We start from the raw sequence: 22,098 nt of genomic DNA on the forward strand, positions 1-22,098 counted from the left end.
TTGCATTTTACTTCTCTATTTTTGACAGGCAGTTTAGATCTGTCCTGTGCATCAGACTCCTAAGGGAACAGTAACATAAAAGTGTTTTTTTCCCAGAACATTTTTTTTATCTCTCTTTGAAGTAACTCTTAGGCTTCATGTTGGTTTAAAAAGGATTGCTTTATTGGAGTCATAGAATTACCAAGGTTGGTTAAGATGTCCAAGATCATACTCCTAATAGTTTGTCTACTCATACTTGTTATTTTAACTTTTTTTCTGGTAGGGAATTGGATGGCTGAAGAAATAATGTTTATATTGGACCGTTTTCAAATTTGCTGGTTCTTTTTTCCTTGATCTTGATAAAGTTAGCATCGATTTTAAAAGAGTCAGGGAGTAAATAAAAAAAAAAGATAAAAAAAAACAACAAACACCCCTGCACAAATGTTACATTTGTCTTTTGTAGTAGTTTCAGTCTTGTTAATATATAAGCTCATAGATTCTATTCTAGAATTACTCAGGAGCAAGAACAGCAGCTCTCCTTTGGTCAGATATGTCAGTGTCCCTCTCTGTTACACAACTGTATAACTCACTAGTGAATATAATTACATTATAGGGCTACGCTCTAAGCTTTTGTAGTCTTAAATCTCAGAATAATTGTCAAAGCTTCCTTCTTCCTTTCAATGAAGTGGCGCCTGTTTTTACAAGAACTGAATGCTGCCCTTGTTCTCCAGTGCTTTGAAGAGTTTTGTGGAATGTTTCTCCCATGATAGTTTTCCTATTAAACTTCATAACAGAGATTGGAATGTGCACGTACTTTATTTTATTCTTTTGCCTTGGGCTTATGTAAACTGGTCTTGGTGATTATTGTATACTTTTTTTTTTTTTCCATTCTTAGTGCACAGTGCTTCAGTAAACAGTCTTTCCTTTCACCCTTCTGGAAATTACCTGATCACTGCTTCCAGTGATTCAACTCTCAAAATTCTGGACTTGCTCAAAGGAAGACTTCTGTATACTCTTCATGGTCACCAGGTGAGGAAAAGTCTTTTGTGTTAGAGCACAGGAACACATAGCATACTAGGCAAATCTGTGCTCAGGCCTTACATGTCACTCTTTGTGGCCAAAAGTCTTTTGAAAACTCCCTTGCTTATTAAAATAATAATGATGATAACAATGAAAACCTTTGAGATCACAGCTGTTTTGGAGACAGTCATAAGGGAAGAAAAAGAGTTAAAACAGGAGCAGAGAGGATAAATTATGACAAAGCAAGACAGTGTGAGTACTCAAATACTAAGGATGAAGCCTGAGACCCAAGGGACACTGCCTGTGCTGTGTTTCAGACTCTGACAGTGCCATGCAGTCTCTGTTCCACAGATCAGACTGTCGCCCTCTCTCCAAAGAGTTGTAAAAAGCACTCTGCCTTCTGATTTGAGTGATGATATATGCTGTTTGACAGTAGGTGTAAAATGGAGGAAATTATATTTTGAGATGTCAATTGGGTGTGTTTCCATTTTGTTAACTGACTGAATTAAATAATTGAAGGTGATAAATGCTGCTGGCTGGTTAGGTTTAACTGATTGAGCTCTTAGTATTATTCTACTGGATGTGTTCCTTGTAAAGTTAATTATTATATAAATGCTCAGAGCTCTCATTTTAAATAAATTGAGAGTGGATCTTTATGCCTTTTATACTTCTCCTAGGAAGCAGTGTGGACATGTGGATGGTTATTGTTTGTTTGGAGGCTGAACCTGCTTTCCATTCCTTTCTTCTTTCTGAAATATAGACAGTTTAGCTTTGAATGAGAATCCAACAAAGATTATTGTAAATGAGGTCTTCAGAATTAGACAATAGAAAGACCCTTTAGATTGATGTTGTACTGAACAGGGTTACTACAAAACAATTTTTTCTTAAGTCATCTATTCAGATATAGAGTCAAAGCTCTTTGATTTTTTTTCACTGTTTCAGATCACTGGGATAACAGCCATCACTCTCTCCTAGTCATTTAACTGTCATTGGAAAGGCTAGCTGCTGTTGTAGGGTTGTACCTCTTCCATTTTGGAAACAATGGCAGATTGTGCTTACTGACCTTCTTTTAAGGGTATTACATAAAGCTGAAATGGGAATAGAACCAGTCCTGGCATAATGCTGAGTTGGCTTTTACTCTGCTGATTACTGTATTGTGAGGTTTTTAATTTCTGATTTGGAAGATTTATCTTATTTTTTCATTTAAAATGTATGATAACCTGTGCTTTGTTTACAGTGTTGATACAAAAATGTGGATTTTTTGATCCTTAGGGCTTTTTTCCTCCAGTCTCATTGTGATTTTTGCCAGCATCTCTAAGTGGCTAAAAATGAAATGGCTGTGCATTTTTGTTGTTGTTGTTCTTTAAGTAGATTTGCCTTTTCAAGGGAGGGCTTTAGGTTAGTCACCAAACAAACAGCCTGTTCTGAAGACATTCTTGAGTTGTGAATGTGTGATTGACTGTGTTGGTCTTTAGTTCTTATTCTGGCAGCTGTCTGCTGCTGTGTTGTTCTGGGAAGGCTGTGTCTAGGTTCACACTTGAAGGAAAATGCCATTATGTCCTTTAGATGTACTTTGATTCAACTTTTGGAGTGCTAGGAATTTGTTACCAGCTGATTAGCTGTAGTTTATGGCCCTGTTGTAACAGAAGGATCATTAGAGAGAGGATTTTGCAGCTTGGAGCTGACATCTTGCAGCTGTGAGATACCATCCTATACCAATCTAGAGTGCTTCAAGCTGTAAAATAATATTGCTTTAGCCCATGCAGTTGAAACACTGGGTTGGTATGTAAGTCCGTCTCTAGCACTGAATGATCATGGAGGAACATGATGTTTTGGAGAATCTAGGTAGTTGCTAGAGAGTAACAGGTTGTAGAGCATTTCCATACAGCTTCTGTAGTGGCATAGAAGTGCCGTGTAAATATTTAGGAAAGAACTGCTTGGTTATATGTATAAATAGGAAGCCAGAAAATTCGAAGTTAGAATTCTCCAAGTAACCTGAACTTGAACAACCAAATAGCTACATTCTACCTGCCTGGGTGGCATGAGTGCTCTTTGTTTTGCTGGCTGACTTAATAGCAAGATCTTCTGAGCGGGTGCTTGGGAAATGAACATGCTTCTTAATTATCTGCTGCCAGCTCTTAATAGGTTCATAGGTTGGAAAGGTGGCATTAAGCATTCATCCAGGGCTCTTCATCTCTGGAAGGTGCAAAGACCTTCAGGGTTGCCCAGAAGTGGATCAGTTCAGGGAGAGAAGGGTGCGTTATGATAAGCATTTGGCTTTTGATAGCCTTTCTAAATATTGAAAGGAAATGAGTGCTCTGTTCTTCTCTTTTGTGTGCTTTCTGTTGGTGGTTTTTTTTTGTTTGGTTGTTGTTGAATTTTAAACTGGAGCTTTCAGGAATACAAATTGTAGTATGGATTAATTACAAGGTGCCGGTACATTAGGGAAGCCAATATGTTAGGTGTGCTAAGCTGTAGCACACGTTACTCTGTACTGGTAAGGTGCAGGCTTGGCTGTCTCACCTTCTGTAGTTCAGACTCTTCAAAACTCAGTCCACTGAAAATTGTTATGGCTGGGGACGTTTGGCATGAAAACATACCATTTACCATTAACACATTTTCCTAGCTGATCTTTTTCAGATTTAGATTTTCCTGTCTGATGTTTCTTCTGCAGGATATGTACCAGCTTGTGAAACATGTTCATTATCACCTCGATCGCCTCTCATGCTTCTTCTTGGCTGTCAGTCTTTCTATCTGAAGGAAACTTTTTTATCTAGGCTCATGTTTCACCTATTCTGGGGAGATGAATAGTTGTTTCAAATCAAGCTGTTTCTCTGGTATTTAACCTATAGCTCATTTCTGTTTATTACTGCCTCTCTACATCTGCCTGAAAGAAGGTTGTAGCAAGAATAGGGTCAACTTCTCCTAGATAAGGGTGATAGAACCAGAGGGAATGGTCTCAGGTTGTGGCAAGAGAGATTGAGGTTGGATATTAGGAAGAATTTCTCCTCAGAATGAGGGGTTAGGTGCAACAGACAGCAGCCAAGTAACCACACATACTGATGCAGTTAATGGTGATCCTCTATTTATTTCTAATCGCAGCTTACATTTATACCATTCTAGATTAGAGCATTCACAGAAAATAGCCCTTGCATAATCACAGCATCTGATTGGTTCACAGTATGCAATCATGCACCTGTTATGTATGTTACAGTTGTTCATTTAATTGTTACTCTAGCCAAAGCAGGCATCTTCTTTCTGGTAAATGCCTTTCTGCTGATTTACACAGTTTCTTTTTTGTTCTTGTCATACTTTTCAAACAATAGCAACCTTTATGGCAAGGATTGCTCACACATCTGTAACATGAGTAATCTCAAAGATGATACTCAAAAATAGTATAGATGATGGTATATTTGAATAGGTCTATATATAGATGGTACACAAACAATACAAAAAAAAAAGCTCACCTTAAAGATGACAAAGGCTCACAGTAGACTCCACATAGGAGGGATCTCTGAGAAGAGATCCTTTCCTGGTGGTGGTCAGCCCTTAAATGGGGTTTGGGAGAGGTGGAGCCAGGCTCCACCCCTTCCAGTCACACAGGCATATCACCTCCACCTGTGGGCCCATGGCTGACTCGGTGCTCACCTCAGGTGACCAATCAGTGGTTCAGGTTGTGATTCAGCAGTTCCTATACAACATCTCAAAAATCCCCTACAGTTAGGCGTGGGAACAGAATGCCCAGAGCGGTGGTGGACTTGTTGTCCCTGAAGGTGTTTAAGGAAAGGGTGTGTCAACGGTTTATGGGCTGGTTCAGCCTGATTCTGTGATGAATGGGGTGAGGGGACCCACAGTCCCACATCCCAGAAAAGTAAAAGGGGAACAGGGGAAAAGGGAATGGAGATGAGCCTAAAAACAAAGCAGCAGCAACAATCTGGGGAGGAAAGCTAATTTACTAAATAAGATATCTGAATGCAAAATAACACAATACAATAGAATTGAAGCTAATAAATCAAATAAAACCTGAAGGCCTTACTCTAACGCTGTAGGTGAGATGGCGAGGGAGTTCACATACTACTGGGTCAAGCAGAAAAGGGAAAGAGAGAGGCAGTTTCCATGACCTGCCAATGGTTTTTATGTTTCCCTCTGAATGGAAAATGGAAAAATGCAAAGTAACGTGGAGTCCTCTGGGGTATATAGTTCTTTTCTTCTAAAACAGGTATACCCAGAACTATTGATGGTCCATAGAACTGGAGCATTAACTCTTTAGCTCCCTGTGATGTAATGTTATGATGTGGAATACTGGTAACAAAAATCATAAAACCATGATGGGGTAGATGAAAGGGGACATGGAACATGGTTTAGTGGGCAATGTTGGTGAAAGGTGAATGGTTGGACTGAATGATCTTAGAGGATTTTTCCAATGGTAAATGATCCTGTGATTCATAGATTCAAGGCATTTCCTTGCTGCAAGGAAGTTCAGTAATGAGTCTGAGGTGTTACCTTAGCCCTGCCTTCTTAACAAAAGGCTTCTTAATTTGAATCAGTCTTCGCTTATTTTTCACTTTCAGTTGATAAAGCCAGGTGATAGGATGGTCAACATCACATCTCAGATTTTGTATGTTTGGTGCTCAGATGCATTTTTTTTGTTGTTGTTTTTTGTTTTTTGCCTGCTTTTGGTGTTCTCCTAGTAGTCCTGATCTTTTCTCCATCTCTCGCTCTTTTACCCTCTGTCATTGGAAGGTCCATCTGTTTGCTGTCTTTCTCCTGTGCTATGGAGTTACTGAAAGCAGTGTGAGTGATAGCAGTGACTATTGTGGTTTCTTTTCAGTTTTGTGCATGGGGGGGAGGTTGTTTTTTGTTTTTGTTTTTAATCAGTCCGTGAAAGAAATTCTTTTCTTGGAGAGCTGCATAGCACAGGAACAAGCTACCCAGAGAGGTTATGGACTCTCCTTCTCTGGGGATACTCAAATGCCAGCCTGGATGCTTTCTTGTGCAACCTGCTGTAGAGAACCTGCTTTAGCTGGGAGTTTGACTAGATAATTGATAGAGTTCCCTTCCAAACCCTATGATTCTGTGATTCTGTAAATGGGAAAATTTAGCAGTGGGGACAGTGAAAGTAATCTTTGTCTCTTGGGTATAGCCTGCACATCAATTAGATTGTTTAAGATGCTGTAGATCAGCAGCAGAGAATTAGATACAATCCTGTTATCGTTGCTTTTGTATGGCTTTCTCTAGGTTTTTTTTTTGTTGGTGTATTTCTGGGGCTCTAGGCTGCATCCAGTGCAAGATCAGTGTGTCCTTTTGAAGACTCCTTGTGTTTGTATCCACCCTGCCTGATGCTTCTTCCTTACAAGAGGAAACGAATATTGATTAGTGTTTGTGTTTTATGTGCTTGCTACAGTGACACATAGAACATAAATAGTTTGCTATATCTGGGAGGGGTGCTGTAAGTATACATAGCAAATAGCCTTTTCACTTAATTTATGTCAAAAAATCTGTAGAGGATGCTGTGTCTATCAGCTTGTTTATCTCCCTTCTTTGAATTTGTAAAGGCACATTCGGCCTTTGATAGCAGTTTCTATTTTGGGAGGAATATATTCTGCTGTACTTGGTTTCTTTTTCCCTTTCAGAATGCTGTGATTTTGGAGTCAGTTTAGCATCTGGTTTTATGTAGTTTGTATTGTACTAAATTTTGACTAAATGCACTGACATATTTAAATTGATGAAACGATTTTTCAATACTCTGCTGTTCTGCCATGTTCCACGCCTTTGTTAGTTCCTGAACACTGAATCTTAAGAGTCTTAAGCAGTGTCTTGTATAGTTTCTTAGCCCTTCCAACTGTACATCAGGAGGCAGGTTCTTTTAAATATAGAATCTGGTACCCTGACAGATGTAGACAGTGTGAATTGTTCTTTTCTCTTACATTTTCTGCTTCATTCAGAAAACTTTTGAGCTACATTGTGCATTTTCTGCCTGTGACAAAAGCATTTTCTGCCTGAGACAAAACTCATTTGTCTTTTGCTTTTCCATTTACTTTAGAGGATCTGCATTCCTGATAGTGTGGTGAAAGAGCTGAGCTGTTGGAGACAGTGGATGAGAGAAGGTGGAATAAGCACCAGACATGGCAGTGTCTCTCTCTTGAAATATCTGCAGTAATTAATTCTGAATTAGTTGTACAAGCTTAATCACACTAATAATTGTGCATGCATTTTGGCAAGATTTCTCCATTATGAGATGTTTCTGTTAGAAGACCTAAGAAGCCTTTTGAAATTGCTTCAGGTGAAATGATAGCATGGAAATATCGTCAAGTGTTTTTTAAGGAGTCTAAACTCCTGATTGAAACACTAGTTTTTCACCTTTTTTAATGACAGAGAAAGAATAAATGGAAAACAGAAGTAATCTGGATCTGAAATTCACATCCAGAGCCTATTGGGAAGTGTAAAGCAAGCAAAGGCGGTGACAGAGCCTGTATTTGAGGTAGAGGCTACAGAAAGAGTTCTTAGAGATAAGGGGAATGAACTCACCCCTCCCGGCGGCCGTTCCGGTTGAGGAACGCGACCGCCTCCCGTTCGAACACTGGCGCGCCGGAAGGAAGGGAGCCGGGGGGGGGCAACCCGCGCATGCTCTGAGCGTATCTGTGCTCCCGGAAGCACCGCCGGAAGCACCGCTGGAAGCACCGCCGAGAGGGAGAGAGAGGGAGAGAGCGGGAGGCCGGGTGGGGCTGGATTCCTCCACTCCGCTTGCTCAGATGCTCATTCACTGGTTCAGGCTGTGACCAGGCAGGCAATCCCACTGCAGGAAGACATCAGCTACTATTAGAAAGCTCCTATTAGCACAGTCCATTCATATAACTTGGAGTAAAGTAAGGAGAAGCTTCTTATCTGTCTTCGTAGATACATACTGTTACTTGAAAGAAGGTAACACAATGTGTAGTAGAGTTTTCCTTTAGTGGTGGTAATTTTTCTGACACCTAGAAATGACTTTCCAAAATTTAAGGCTTCTTCAAAATACAGATGCCTGTGCTGTACAAAGGTGATCCTGGATGCATTAATTTTTGCATCTCTTCCATAAAACTAATAAGAGAGAGTGTTTTAAGCTAGTCTTCTATTCACTTATTGTGAAGACTTCCGTAAGTCTGCAGAGAACATAGCTTGCATGGCAAACTACAGTGCTGTAGGGAGTGCCTGCCTGCTTCTTGCATTGTTGCTGCAGGTGCCCATTTGTTGCTTGGCTGCACAGCCCATGTGTGAGGGGATATGAAGCATTGCTGTATACAGTACAAAACTGTACCATAGAATTCCTTAAATTGAAGCTAATGTGCAAAGAATCATAGAATGGCCTGGGTTGAAAAGGACCATAATGATCATCTAGTTTCAACCCCCCTGCCATGTGCAGGGCTGCCACCCACAAGAGCAGGCTGCCCAGTGCCACATCCAGCTTGACTTTGAATTCCTCCAGGGATGGGGCGTCCACAAACTCCCTGGGCAACCCGTTCCAGTGTGCTTCCACCGTCTGTGTGAAAAACTTCCTCCTAATCTCTAACCTAAACCTCCCCTATCTCAGTTTAAAACCATTCCCCTTTGTCCTGTCACTATTCACCCTCATAAACAGGTGTTCCCCTTCCTGTTTATACACTCCCTTCAAGTACTGGAAGACTGCAATGTGGTCTCCCTGGAGGCTTCTCTTCTCTTAAGCTGAACAAGCCCAGTTCCATCAACCTTTCCTCAGATATGCTGTACTGATGCTGCTCCATCTGCTACTCTTCTGGTATCTGTTCTTCTTTGAAGTGCTGCTCAGACAACATTGTCTTTTTCTTCCTCCTGTGCTTAGAATCTTGGGCTTGTTCATTGTGGACATTGATGACAAGAAGAAAATGAATAATTGCATTCTGCCCTGAATCCTCTGTATTTAGTTATCCTGATTGTACAGATTCCTGGATTTGAAATTCTTCTAACCTTGGGCAGATTGATTGGTGCAAATAGATTGTATTGGTTGATAACTGCTCAGTCATGGTGGACTGGCAAGATCTTCTGTAGTTAGCAGCCTGCATGGAATATATTGAGAAATCCAAGACAACATGTTGTGGCTGTGAAAACAAAACTTATTCCATCATAATAGAACTGATTGTCTTCCACCTCTTGCATCTGTCACTACTGATTAATGTTTTTATTATCATCAGGCATGTGTTTTATGCTGTCCCTTAACGTCAGCTGTGTATTTTTCAAAGACAGACTGTTGAGACAGTGCATGGAGAGAAGGTACTTTTTTCCATGGTGATTCTGTTGTGCACAGTGGTCCTTGAAGTGTCTTATTACTTGCTGTTGGTCTCCTGAAGATTTGGGGCAACTCTTGAAGTTCTGGACCCTAGAGCTATACATGATGATGTGGAAAATCTTGGTTTAGTGGGCTTTTCTTTTATATTTCTAGTAATGATGGTGTGAAGAGGAGCTTGGAAAACATAGGCTCTAGTTGCCATGTCTTCAGAGATTGTGTGGAATGATCAGTCTTTTAACATTTTTCATTTTCTTTAAAGAAGCACTCTATTTTTATAGGGCATGGTGAATGATTTCTGAATGCTCAGAATTGTCAATAGTGGGAGTATTTTTTTTTCTAACTGCCAACGCACCATTTGATGCAGAATTACATGTATCAATATGTTTTGAAGCTTCCCTTTCCTCTTTGAGCCGTCCCTTCAGGTGGCTCACTGAAGGCTGCATGTAACAAACCTGCTATTTTCATCACTTTTAAAAAAATGAACAGGAATTTTAGGAAATACTAATTCTAAAGGGAAGAGGATGACTGAGGATGAACAAGGCGAAGCCTGAAGTTGTAAAAGTTGACTTGTTCCTCTATTTTAATGCTATGGATAGTGAAAAGTGAGTATCTTATATTGCAAGCAAAAGCTGGGGAAAGGATAACTAAGTAGGAGCCAGTGAACCTAGCACAGTAATTGTGGGCCAGTTACCTGACAGAGAAGGGTGTTTGAAATCCTGTCTAGACTCCTGTTGTTGAAAGAGAAATACCTTGTAGTTAATGGATCTTGTTACTTTTTTCTTTTCTTTTTTTTTCCATATTTGTTTTAAATCTGTTTTTTAAATTTATTCTCAGGGTCCAGCCACTTGTGTAGCATTCTCGAGAACTGGAGACTTCTTTGCCTCAGGGGGATCTGATGAGCAGGTAGGTGACTGGCTATGTGCTCCGTTACTGTTTGCTTCTTTTAAGCATCTGTCAATGGTTTATGGGCTGCTTTGACCCAGTTTGGTGAGGACTGGCGTAGGGGACCCATGGACCCACACCCTGGGGAAGGGGGAAAGGGAAAAGGGAAAATGGAGATGGGCCTAGAAACAAAACAGTGACAGTGATCTGAGGAGGAAAGCTAATTTACTAAATAAGATATCAGAATGCAAAATAGCACAACATAATACAATATAATTAGAATTGAAGCTAATAAAACAAATAAAATGAGCAAGAGAGAGTGTCTGATAAACCGAAGGCCTTACGCTAATGCTGAAGGCGAGACGGCAGCAAGCACCCACTGCTGAGCTTGATCCGAATGAAGAAAGAGTGTCTTGTGACACACAGTTTTTATCTTTCCCTCTGAGCGGAAAAATGTAAAAATACAAAGCAATGCAAAGTCCTCTGGAGAATATAGTTCTTCTCTTCTGAGACAGGTACACCCATAACTATCGATGATCCACAGAGCTGGAGCATTAACTCTTTAACTCTTAATGCACTACACGATGTTATGATGTGGAGTACCAATTACCAAAAATCATAAAACCATGACATTCCACCCCTTATTCCACATCACTACATCATGCTGAATATATATACAGAATAATGATTAACAGAATAATGATTAACATGCATTAAACACACACATGCACTGGAGAGTGTTTCTCTCAGATTGGAGAGTGTCTCGCTCAATCTGGAGACCACCTTGTTGAGACTGAGGGCTGTTAAGTTTGAAGGGCATCACTCTCAGACTGGAGGACATCTTGCTTGGTCTGGAGGCTGTCTAAATTGGACTGGAGAGTCTGTTTGTCAGCTGAAAGACTCTCTTTCTGCATCTGGAGACTGTCTTGCTCTATGTCATTTGGCTTGGAGACTCTCTTGCTCTATTTCAGAAACTTTACCTCTCAGGGATAGTATTGAATAAGGCCCGATAGGCATAAGCCAGAGCCCAGATAATTTGGGCCTCCTTAGATCTGTCTGAGCCACAGGATCCCTGTCTCAAATATCTGCTTAAGTTCTCAGGATCTTGCAGGTGTTCAGGAGAAAGTTCCATGATAGTGGTGGTGCCCATTTCTCTCCGAAGTCCCTCCAAACTCTCTTCCAGTCAGTATTCTCTGGCTCTGGGGAAGACTTTCTCAAAATATAATAAATACAGATACTGAGTAAAATGATGAGGAATACATTCAGAGAGACTAACACCACGATCATTAGATAAGCATTCAAAAAACGCATTATAAATTGAAAGGAGAGACCAGGTGGTGGTGCTTCCCTCAGTGCTCTTCCAGAGTTCACCGATCCACTGTCTGGGGGCTTGTATTTTGTATTCCACAGCGGTCTTGTCCTATAAATCTGTTCATTCAGTTCTGTTTGAGAAGAAGCTGTCTCCTTATGTGGATTTGAATGTGATCAGACACGAGATTGTTCTGTTAGTAGGAGCCTGGTGCAAAACTTTGCAAATGATGCAATTACACGGCTGTTTGAGCCAGAGCTGTGCTTTTCTTTGGGATTGAGAGCCTGAGTATATCATACTGCTAGTGAAGGGGTTTTGTGGATGAAGCACTTCTCTGTTCCTTTTTGTTTAAAATCTGCTGGTTGTTTTTTTTTTCCTTTAAGATTTTAAAGAGACTATCTCAAAGAAGAGAGACACGTCTAGGTTATTTTTTGTTCTATAAAATTATACCAGCATCACTTTATTAAGGCTTGCTCTTGAAATGCTTCTCTAACATAAGAAACAAATAAGCATCTTTGCTGTTGTTCCTTTTTCCCATAAGAACACCTGTTTTTGCTGGAAGTTGGAGTTGAATAGCAATCCTTTGTTATATATTTTCAAAAATTTTCACCAATCCTGTTTTTGTCTTTGATTTTTAGGCATAGCTAAGAATATTTTTTCTTTTTAATGATGTTTTTATTTTTATTTTGAGAGGATTTTTTAGCTTGTACTTTTCCACTGCGTGGATTCCTGTGAAAAGCTTTTATTTTATCATGTCTGTCCTATTGTTGGGATCTCTAAATAAAATGATATTCATAGGTTCATAGGTTCATAAGGTTGGAAAGGACCTACAAGATCATCTAGTCCAACCATCCTCCTATCACTATCCCTACCCAACTACTAAATCAAATCCCTTAGCATTCATTGCAGATGAGATTCACTCTTTTTCTTAGAAATATCTCCTTGTGGGTATTGTTAACTGAGATACTACATGGCAGTGCTTCCCTGTGCTTTGTAAAGGTATGTTTTGGTCATTTGATCACATTTTTGGCAATCAGTGCTATTGCAGTTCGAGATTGTGTGTGTTTCAGAGTGTGTGAATTGGGAATGTCAGCTGTTAGCTTTTGTGAAGGAGCCTCTTTCCTGTTGGGTTTGTTTCTGAAAATCCCAGAAACGCTTCTTTCTTTTGTGTATGGAGGAAGAACTTTCAGATACAATAGGTGTTGTAATAAAAACAACATTGGTCTTTGTATGTATACAAGATTTTTCTGAGGAACAGATCTTACTGAACACTAGCAGGAGAAACATGAGAACTGGTGAAAATAGTTCAGAACATCTCTTGAAGTCAGAGAGAAAATGTAAATTTATAAGGAAATTTGGACATGTACCTCATTGAAAAAGATGCATTCAATTGCTGAATAGGATAGTTAGTTGGAAGGGACGTTTAGAGATATTTAGGTCATCTGGCTTATCACTTCAGTTCACTGAACTATAAAGCTGTGAAGAAACCAATCTGTACAATAAAGAACATAGTGTTTTCCTATTGCTCACTAGAATGGCCATATTGGTTATCTATGTAAGTACAAAAAATAAAGCCCTTCTGCATTTCACAGAAAACAGGAATGAATCTGTGTACACAATGATGTTTCTGATAACTAAAATGAGATGCTGAGATTCATAATGTCTTTCAGACTTCTGAAATAGTGTATTGATGTTCTGCAATGGGATTGCCTGGTCACAGCCTGAACCAGTAAATGAGCACCTGAGTGACTGGAGTGGAAGAGCCCAGATCCACCCGTCCTCTCTTCCTCTCGATGATGCTTCTGGCTGTGCTTCTGAGAGCACATATACACTTAGAGCCTGCATGGGATGCCAGCCCCCTGTCTTGTTTTCTTCCTTCCGGTGCACAAGAGTTTGAATGAGAGGCAGCTGCATTCCTTAACCCAAACAGTTGCTGGGAGAGGTGGATTAATTTGCCTTTCTGTGGTGTCTTGTTCTGTAGTGCCTGTATCTCAAAAAAGGCTCTGTTCTTGCCTTTGTTTACTTCACATTGGGTGAGCCAGGCAGCCAAACACCTTCAAAGATATTCTCATATAAGCCTCCTAAAATATTCACTATAATATTTCTGAATAGTATCATGGGGTGGTTTGCATGGGGAAAGACTACCCCTTTAGGATCCCCATACCATGGGATTGTTTCTATCACTGAAAAATGAGGCCCCCTGTGGGACAGAGGAAACGTCCATGAGTCCCTGGCCTGCCTAGCTGAGTATTTTCACTCTTAGCAAAGATATACTGACTACTCAGGAGCAACAGTTATCTGTGTTTATGGTGGTGTGGCCACTCCTGATGGCCTTGAACTGGATGAACGTAACTGAAGAGGGTCTTTCTGATGAAAATCAACTATTGCATGACCATATTGAAAAACTTAAAAGAGAAGTCGCAATTTCATGGGGAATGGAGGGCCCCATATGCATACCCTACCCAACCTGCAGAGAGGTATGCTGCCTCCCTGGGGCCCAGGTCAGGGACATCACCAAAAATCTCCCAGGTCTGGTTCAATCCTCTGATTATTATCCGTTATTGAGAGTTCAGGCAGACAGTGATTAAATCTCTCAGGGAAACCTGCAAGCTATCAAAAGAGATATCAGAGGTTTAGGGAGGTTGGTTGAGGCACTAGGAGCACAAGTGATGTTTTCCTCTCCTCTTTCTGGGGTGAGGAATACGGAGCCGTCTGGGAAAAGTCAGGCTCTAGATAAGTGGCTGAAAAGCTGTGCTGCCACAAAAACTTTGGGTTCTTAGATCATGGGGTGGTTTACTCATCACTTGCCCTGATGGCTGCGGATGGGTCTTTCCTGTCTCTCAGGGGAATGCTGATCCCAGGCCAGGAGCTGGAAGGGTTTGTTGAGAGAGCTTTAAACTAGGTATGAAGGGGGAAGGGGAGAAAATGTCTCTCACTAGGGTGGAATGAGTAGTTCAGAGTTGTCAACTAAATCTGATGGGGGAAGAGAGTGAAGGTCAACAGGACAGAGAAGGGCTTTGGGATGTTGTAATTGTAGGAGATTGCAGGGAAATACCTGTAGATCATCCTGTAGAATCTTGTGAAGATTCCCAATAGGGGATGCCATTGCAAATTCCCTGCCTGAAATCTTGCACCCCTTTAGGGATACCTTCAACTGTTTGTTCTCTAAAGTGTCTGTATACTAATGCACGCTGCATGGGAAATAAACAGGAAGATTTAGAGGTCTGCGTGTGGTCAAAAGGCCACGATCTCATAGCGATCGCAGAGACATGGTGGGACTGGAATGTTGCCATGGATGGCTATGTGCTTTTCAGGAATGACAGGATGGCAAGGCGGCGTGGTGGAGTTGCACTTTATGTGAGAGAGCAGCTAGAATGTATATAACTTTGCCTGGGGGAGAGTGATTTACCAGTGGAGAGCTTGTGGGTGAGAATTAAGGGGTAGGCTAGTGTGGGGGACACTGTTGTGGGGGTGTATTATAGACCCACTGATCAGGAGGAGGAAGTTGATGAATCCTTCAACAAGAAGCTGGAAGTAGCCTCGCAATATCAGGCACTGGTTCTTACCGGGGACTTCAATTATCCAGATCTTTGTTGGGAAAGCAACACGTCCAGGCTCACATGCTCCAGACAGATCCTGCAGTTTGCTGAAGATAACTTTCTGATGCAGGTGGTGGAGGAGACAACGAGGAGCGGGGAGTTACTGGACCTTGTTCTTACTAATAAGGACGGGCTTGTTAAGGAAGTGAAGATTGGGGGCAGATTGGGATGTAGTGATCATGAGATGGTGGAGTTCAAGATCTTGAGTGGCAGAAGCAAACAAAAAGTTAGGATTGCTACCCTGGACTTCAGGAGAGGCGACTTTGGTCTCTTCCGGGACCTTCTTGGAGCTAACGCGTAGGCTAGGGTGTTGGAGGGCAAGAGAATCTGTGAGAGCTGGTCAGCATTTAAACAACGCTTCTTCCAAGCTCAGTATCGGTGCGTTCCTGTGAGTAAGAAATCAGGCAAGGGTGGCAAGGAGACCTGCAAGAGCAAGGAGCTCATGCATAAACTCAAAGGTTAGAGAAAGGTCCATGAAATGTGGAAAAAGGGTGTGATGACTTGGGAAGAATATAGGAATGTTATCAAGACCTGCTGGGGTGCAATGAGGAAGGCCAAAGCCAACCTGGAATTGGATCTGGCAAAGGAGATAAAGAATAATAAGAAAGATTTTTTTAAGTATGTCAGCAGTAAAAGGAAGACTAGGGAAAATGTGGATCCCCTACTAAATCAGGGGGGAGTTCTGCTAACAGAGGATGCAGATAAGGCAGAGATACTGAACGCCTTCTTTGCTTCTGTCTTCCTTGTGGGACCTCCCCCTCAGATCTCCTCGTCTGTGGGGGTGAGAGGGTCTGGGGAATGGAAGGCTCCCCTTTCATGAGGGAGGAGATGGTCCAAGAGCATCTAGGCAACATCAATGTACATTAATCCATGGGTGCTGATAGGATGTGTCCACTTGTGCTGAGGGAGTTGGCAGAAGTGATTGCTAAACCATCTTTGAGAAGTCTTGGAGAATGGGAAAGGTGTCTGAAGACTGGAGGATAACCAGTGTCACTCTGGTCTTCAGAAAGGGCAAGAAGGATGATCCAGGTAACTACAGGCCAGTCAGCCTCACCTCCATCCCTGGAAAGGTGTTGGACAGTGTTCTAGATGCCATCTCCAGGCAGTTGAAAGAGAGTTATCAGGAGTAGAGTTCAGCATGGGTTCGCCAGGGGGAGGTCATGCTTGACCATCCTACTGGCCTTCTATGATGTCATTACTGGTTTGGTAGGTGGGGGAGGGCATTGGATGTAGTCTGCCTTTATTTCAGCAAGGCATTTGACACTGTCTCCCACAGCATCCTTATAACAAAGTTGAGGAAGTGTGGAATAGATGAGTGGATGGTGAGGTGGGTTGACAACTGGCTGAGTGGCAGAGCTCAGACAGTTGTGATCAGTGGTGCAGAGTCCGGTTGGAGTCCTGTACGTAGCAGTGTTCCTCAGGGATCAGTGCTGGGTCTGGCCCTGTTCAACATCTTTATCCGTGACCTTGATGAGGGGATAGAGTACACCCTCAGCAAGTTTGCCAATGATACAAAGCTGGGTGGAATGGGTGACATGCCAGAAGTCTGTACTCCCATTCAGCTAGACCTGGACAGGCTGCAGAGTTGGGCAGAAAGAAACCGGATGAGGCTTAACAAGAGCAAGTGTAGAGTCTTGACCTAGGGAGGAATAACCACATGCACCAGTACAGGTTTGGGAATAACCTGCTGGTGAGGAGCTCTGAAGAGAAGGACCTGGGTGTCCTGGTAGATAACAGGCTGACCATGAACCAGCTGTGTGCCCTGGTGGCCAAGAAGGCCAATGAGATCGTGGGATGCATTAAAAGAGTGTGGCCAGCAGGTCCAAGGAGGTGATCCTCTCCCTGTAGTCTGCCCTGGTGAGGCCTCACCTGGAATATTGTGTCCAGTTCTGGGCTCCCTGGTACAAAAAATACAGGGATCTCCTTGAAAAAGTCCAGCAGAGGGCTACAAAGATGATAAAGGGCATGGAACACCTCCCTTATGAGGAAAGGCTGAGACCTGGGTCGGTTGAGCCTTGAAAAAAAAAGACTCAGAGGGGATCTGATCCATGTCTAAAATATCTAAGGAGCAGAAGGCCAAGGGACGAGGCTGAACTCTTCTCAGCAATAGGACAAGGGGAAATGGCCACAAACTGAAGCATAGGAAGTTCTGCACAAATGTGCACGGGAACTTCTTCACAGTAAAGGTGATGGAGCACTGGCACAGGCTGCACAGAAGGTGGTGTAGTTTCCTTCTCTGGAGATGTTCATCATGACCTGCCTGGATGCCTACCTGTGCAACCTGGTCTAAGGAGCCTGCTTTGGCAGGGGGTTTGGACTCGATGATCTCTAGAGGTCCCTTCCAACACCTAGAATTCTGACATTCTGTGAATTTTGATGGGAAAAATGCCTAATCTGGTCACTCCCTTATGGAAGATCTGGAACATCTCGTTACCGGGGACCCCTGTACAGGGGAACCCACATAAATTGGTTTCTGTAAATGAAGACACTAACAGGTTGTATCTTGAGGTTCCTCTCTGGCTAGATCCCTTTGAGATCCAACCAGTTGTAAATCAAAAAATGAAAAAAAACACAGGGGAGACCAGGGCTGTCCCCTGCCCACAGCACCTGCCATGTAACAGCTTGCCCATATACAGCAGCTGAACTGATGGATTTAGTACAGCAGTTTAGACAAAAACTGAGAGAGAGAGCATATCAGCATGGCTGCTCCAGTTTTGAGACATGGTGGCAGAAGGTGTTGTGTAGCCAGAAATTTCAGAACTCTTATCTATTACCACTCACCCTGCCCTCAGACAAAGACTATATGCCACTGTCCACCATAATGGCAAAAATCATTCATTAATCAAATGGTTAACAGTTACATGCTGTATAACATGGCCAAATAAAAGCAACATGCCATTAAATACAGGCCTATGGTCCTCTATGGAGGACTTGCAACATTATTTTTGGGAATTATGTATGAGAGAGGCAATTTATGAAGACAATTTTGAGAGCCCAGGCCTGATAAAATTTTCAGCAGGAATGAAGGATCTCATCCTGCAGCAAGCTCTGCCACATCAATATGGTACTTTGATATTCATACTGAACCCCCTAGTGGCCTTGAAGGCCATCATAAACAGGCTGCCCAGTTGGTCTGGGGCAGACAGAGTGCCTGCAGACCAGGTGCAATGTTTGAGTGGTGGTGGAAAGGTCAGAGATCCATCCACCACCACAACCTAGGAGACCGGCCCCTAAGGTAATCTAGTCTGGACGCATTAGCATCTCAAGAAAACAAATGTTTAATGACCTGATAAGAGCAGTTCAATTTGAAAAGATCAATGGACAGCCTAATCAGGTATTATTACAACTACGGAAACAATTGGCCAATAGTCAAAGGTTCAGATCTTCCCCTAAAAGGGGAGGAATTCAACTCATAGAACAGATTCCACAAGACATATGGAATCTAGAAGATTTCATGGTCCTGTTGAAAAAACATAAATGTCCTCAGGCGGCCCAGACAGCCACAGTTGAGTCATTGGAGGAGAAAGACTTGGGGATTGCAGAGCTGATGGCATGACAGAGGAGCCAAAATTCCCCAGGACTAGGGTCTCTAGAGGGGACCAGAAACCCTATGTTGAAATAACTATTCACTGGTCAAGAAAGAGTGAGCAACAGTGATGGCACTGGTAGATACTGGAGCAGAAACACCAACTATATATGGTGACCCCAGAAAATTCCTGGACATTAAGGCTATGATGGGTGGGTTCTGGGGGCAAATGATCTCCATAACCCAAATGCGGTTGAAAATGGGGGTTGAGCATCTTCCACCCCGGGAGTACAAGGTGTCTGTTGCCCCAGTTCTGGAGTACATACTGAGGATAGACATCTTGTGGGGTCCGACTCGCCAGCCCACTGTGGAAGAGTACAGACTAAGGGAAAGAGATATTAGTATCTGGGCAGTGCTGGCAATTTTAAGGGGCCATGCAAAAACTGAGCCTATTTATTTGCCACAACCATGTCAGATCACAAATGCAAAGCAATATAGACTCCTTGGTGGGCCAGAAGAAATTACCAAGACTGTGTAGGAGCTGTGAAGAGTAGGGATTATTAGACCTGCACACAGCCCATACAACTCCCCCCTACGGCCAGTCAGGAAGTCAGATGGTACATGGTGAATTATGGTAGACTACAGAGAACTAAATAAAGTCACTCTGCTGGTACATGCAGCCTTACCCAACATTGCCTCCCTCATAGATACATTAAGTAGAGAAATAAAAAGACATCACTGGGTTTTGGATCTAGCAGATGCATTTTTCAGCATTCCAATTGCTAAGGAATCTTAAGACCAGTTTGCATTCACATGGGAGGGCAGGCAGTGGACTTTTCAAGTCCTACCTCAGGGATACGTGCATTCACCTACTTTTGCCATAATCTGGTAGCATGTGACTTGGCAAATTGGAACAAACCATCTACCATCAAGATGTACCATTACATCAATGATCTCATGCTGACATCTGACTCAATTGAGGCATTAGAGAAGGCAGTAACATCACTAGCTACTTACTTACAGGAAAAGGATGGGCTATAAACACACTAAAAGTACAAGGACCAGGGCTATAAGTTAAATTCCTGGGTGCTGTCTGGTCAGGTAAGACTAAGGTCTTACCCAGCGCAATCATAGATAAGATTCAAGAGTTCCAGTTCCCACAACACCAAAACAGTTGCAGGAGTTCTTGGGTATATTAGGATACTGGCGATCCTTTATTCCCCACTTAGCACAACTCCTAAAACCTCTATATCTATTAACCAAAAAAGGCCAAGTATAGGATTGGGGTAGAATGGAGCAAGAGGCCTTCCAGCAGGCAAAAATAGCTGTTAAACAGGCCTAGGCACTGGGTATATTTGATCCAACCCTTCCAGCCGAACTAGATGTACATGTAACTCAAGAAGGGTTTGGCAGGGGGCTCTGGCAGTGCCACAGTTCCATTTGAACCCCAGTCGAATTCTGGTCATAGGTTTGGCATGGAGCAGAAGAAAGATACAGCATGGTTGAAAAGCAGTTCTTGGCTACCTATTCTGCACTGCAGGCAGTAGAAACAGTAACTCAAACTGTTAAAACGACTATGCCGATTCAGGAGTGGGTAAAAGATCTAACCCATATTCCTAAGATGGGGGTGGCCCAGTCACAAACAGTGGCATGCTGGGTTGCCTACCTCAGTCAGAGAAGCCGCCTGTCATCATCTCCACTGAAGGAAGAATTGCAGAAGATACTTGACCCATCACAGTGAAACACCTGAGGGAATGATGGTCACTTTCCCAGAGAAGAGTCCTGTACAGGAGGGGAAATATCCTATTCCAGAAGATGCTTGGTACACATGGATTCTGCAGAGGGAACCCAAATAGGTGACGAGCCATTACATACCATCCCTCAACTGAAACAATACGGTTTGAAGAAAGGGATGGACAAAGGAGCCGGTGGGCTGAGCTACAAGCTATGTGGATGGTGATAACTCAAGAGCCAAGTGATGGTGCACTATGCAATGCAATGGATAGCTGGGCAATCTACAGGGCTTATGCTCTGGATAGCACAGTGGGCCACTCAGGATTCTGCGATCCATGCCTGACCTATCTGGGGCAGAGATATGTGGGTTGATACATGGAACGTGGTTAGGCACAGGACTGTATAAGCATAGCACATTTCTGGACATCAACTCTTGCAGTTGCCAGGCAATGATGAAGCCGACACACTGGCTCAAGTTTGATGGCTAGGAAATATGTCAGCAGAAGATATTGCCCATTTGTTGCATTGGAAATTAGGACATGCAGGACAGAAAACCATGTGGGCAGCAGCTAAAGCATGGGGGCTGCCCAGACAGTTACTGGATATTGTCCAGGCATGTTGGGACTGTGATGCTTGCTCACAAATGAGACCAAGACTTCTGCTGGAAACAGCAGCCCATCTTGCTAGAGGACACAACCCTTTACAGCTATGACAGTTACAATTATTAATCAATTACATAGGTCCCCTTCCTTGATCTGAGTGGGCCAGATGTGCTCTAACCTGTGCTGACACAGATGTGCTCTAACATGTGCTCTAACCTGGACTGATGCAAGCCTTTAGTGGTTTCACCTGCCCTGTAATCCAACAGGAGCAGGCCTCACAGAAAAATATCATGAAGGCTGCTCTGAAGACAGATTCACAGTCCTGGCAGGGGTGGATCAAGAGGCTTTATGCAACCCTGCAGGACTTGAATGAGAGACCAAGGAGTGGCAGACCCAGTACTTTAAGAATGCTGCAGACAACTTGGGACTGTCCACTTAGGATACAAATCGCAAGCAAAGACACCTCACTTAAGTCAAAAGTTGGCACAATGAATAATCTGCTCCCTGCCCCTGAGGACCTAGAGCCTGGGAAACACAAGGTAAAATGGCCTTGGAAGGTGCAAGTAGGACCAAAATGGTGTGGTTTCCATGCACCTTGGGGAGATTTTTAGAGGATGGGGGATCAGTAGACCCTCCAGTGGTCAGTGCATGACCAGCAATGGTAGTAGTTGACACTCCAATTTTCATAGCAAAGGGGACATTGACTGTGTCCTTATGGCAAATTAGAATCCTCCACCCTCCTTGGTACCTGATATAGTGATCCAGTCACAGATATCAGGGTGTTGCATCGATGGCCAGGACATTCCCAGGTACAGGCAGAGGTGTTGGCTCAAGACCGAAATACGGCCTGTTATCCTACCATGGAGGGCAGACATACCCTCCTTGTACCTGTTAAACATCTGTACTACTCTTTTTGAGGTGATTAAGTTCACAGGACAAACAGTAGGAACAACACCACTCCAGGATGATCCAGTGTTCATGAGGAAACGTGACATCCAGGGGTGGACTGTTGAACTTTTGGGAACTGGTGAGCATGAACCTGAACTGCTACTGGTCCTTAAAGAAGATATGCCTCCAGAAGGAACATCAAGTACTGGCCCAACAGAACCACAAAAAAAGACTGCAAATAATGGCCTTCAGTACCTTAATGTTCTACATTGTGGTGAGTA

General features: G+C 42.7%; 1 protein-coding gene across 1 annotated transcript in view; it reads left to right on the plus strand.

Moving 5' to 3' along the window:
- POC1A (POC1 centriolar protein A) overlaps positions 1-22,098 on the plus strand; it is a 74,441-nt gene that overhangs the window by 22,812 nt on the left and 29,531 nt on the right. Inside the window, exons 6-7 of the mRNA XM_065749366.1 lie at positions 875-1,008; positions 10,112-10,180. Coding sequence (XP_065605438.1) covers positions 875-1,008; positions 10,112-10,180 — 203 coding nt within the window. The remainder of the gene's footprint in view (positions 1-874; positions 1,009-10,111; positions 10,181-22,098) is intronic.

Source organism: Cyrtonyx montezumae, unplaced genomic scaffold, assembly GCF_038088225.1.
Source record: "Cyrtonyx montezumae isolate F1298 unplaced genomic scaffold, pur_monq_1.0 scaffold_6, whole genome shotgun sequence".
NCBI lineage: Eukaryota > Metazoa > Chordata > Aves > Galliformes > Odontophoridae > Cyrtonyx > Cyrtonyx montezumae.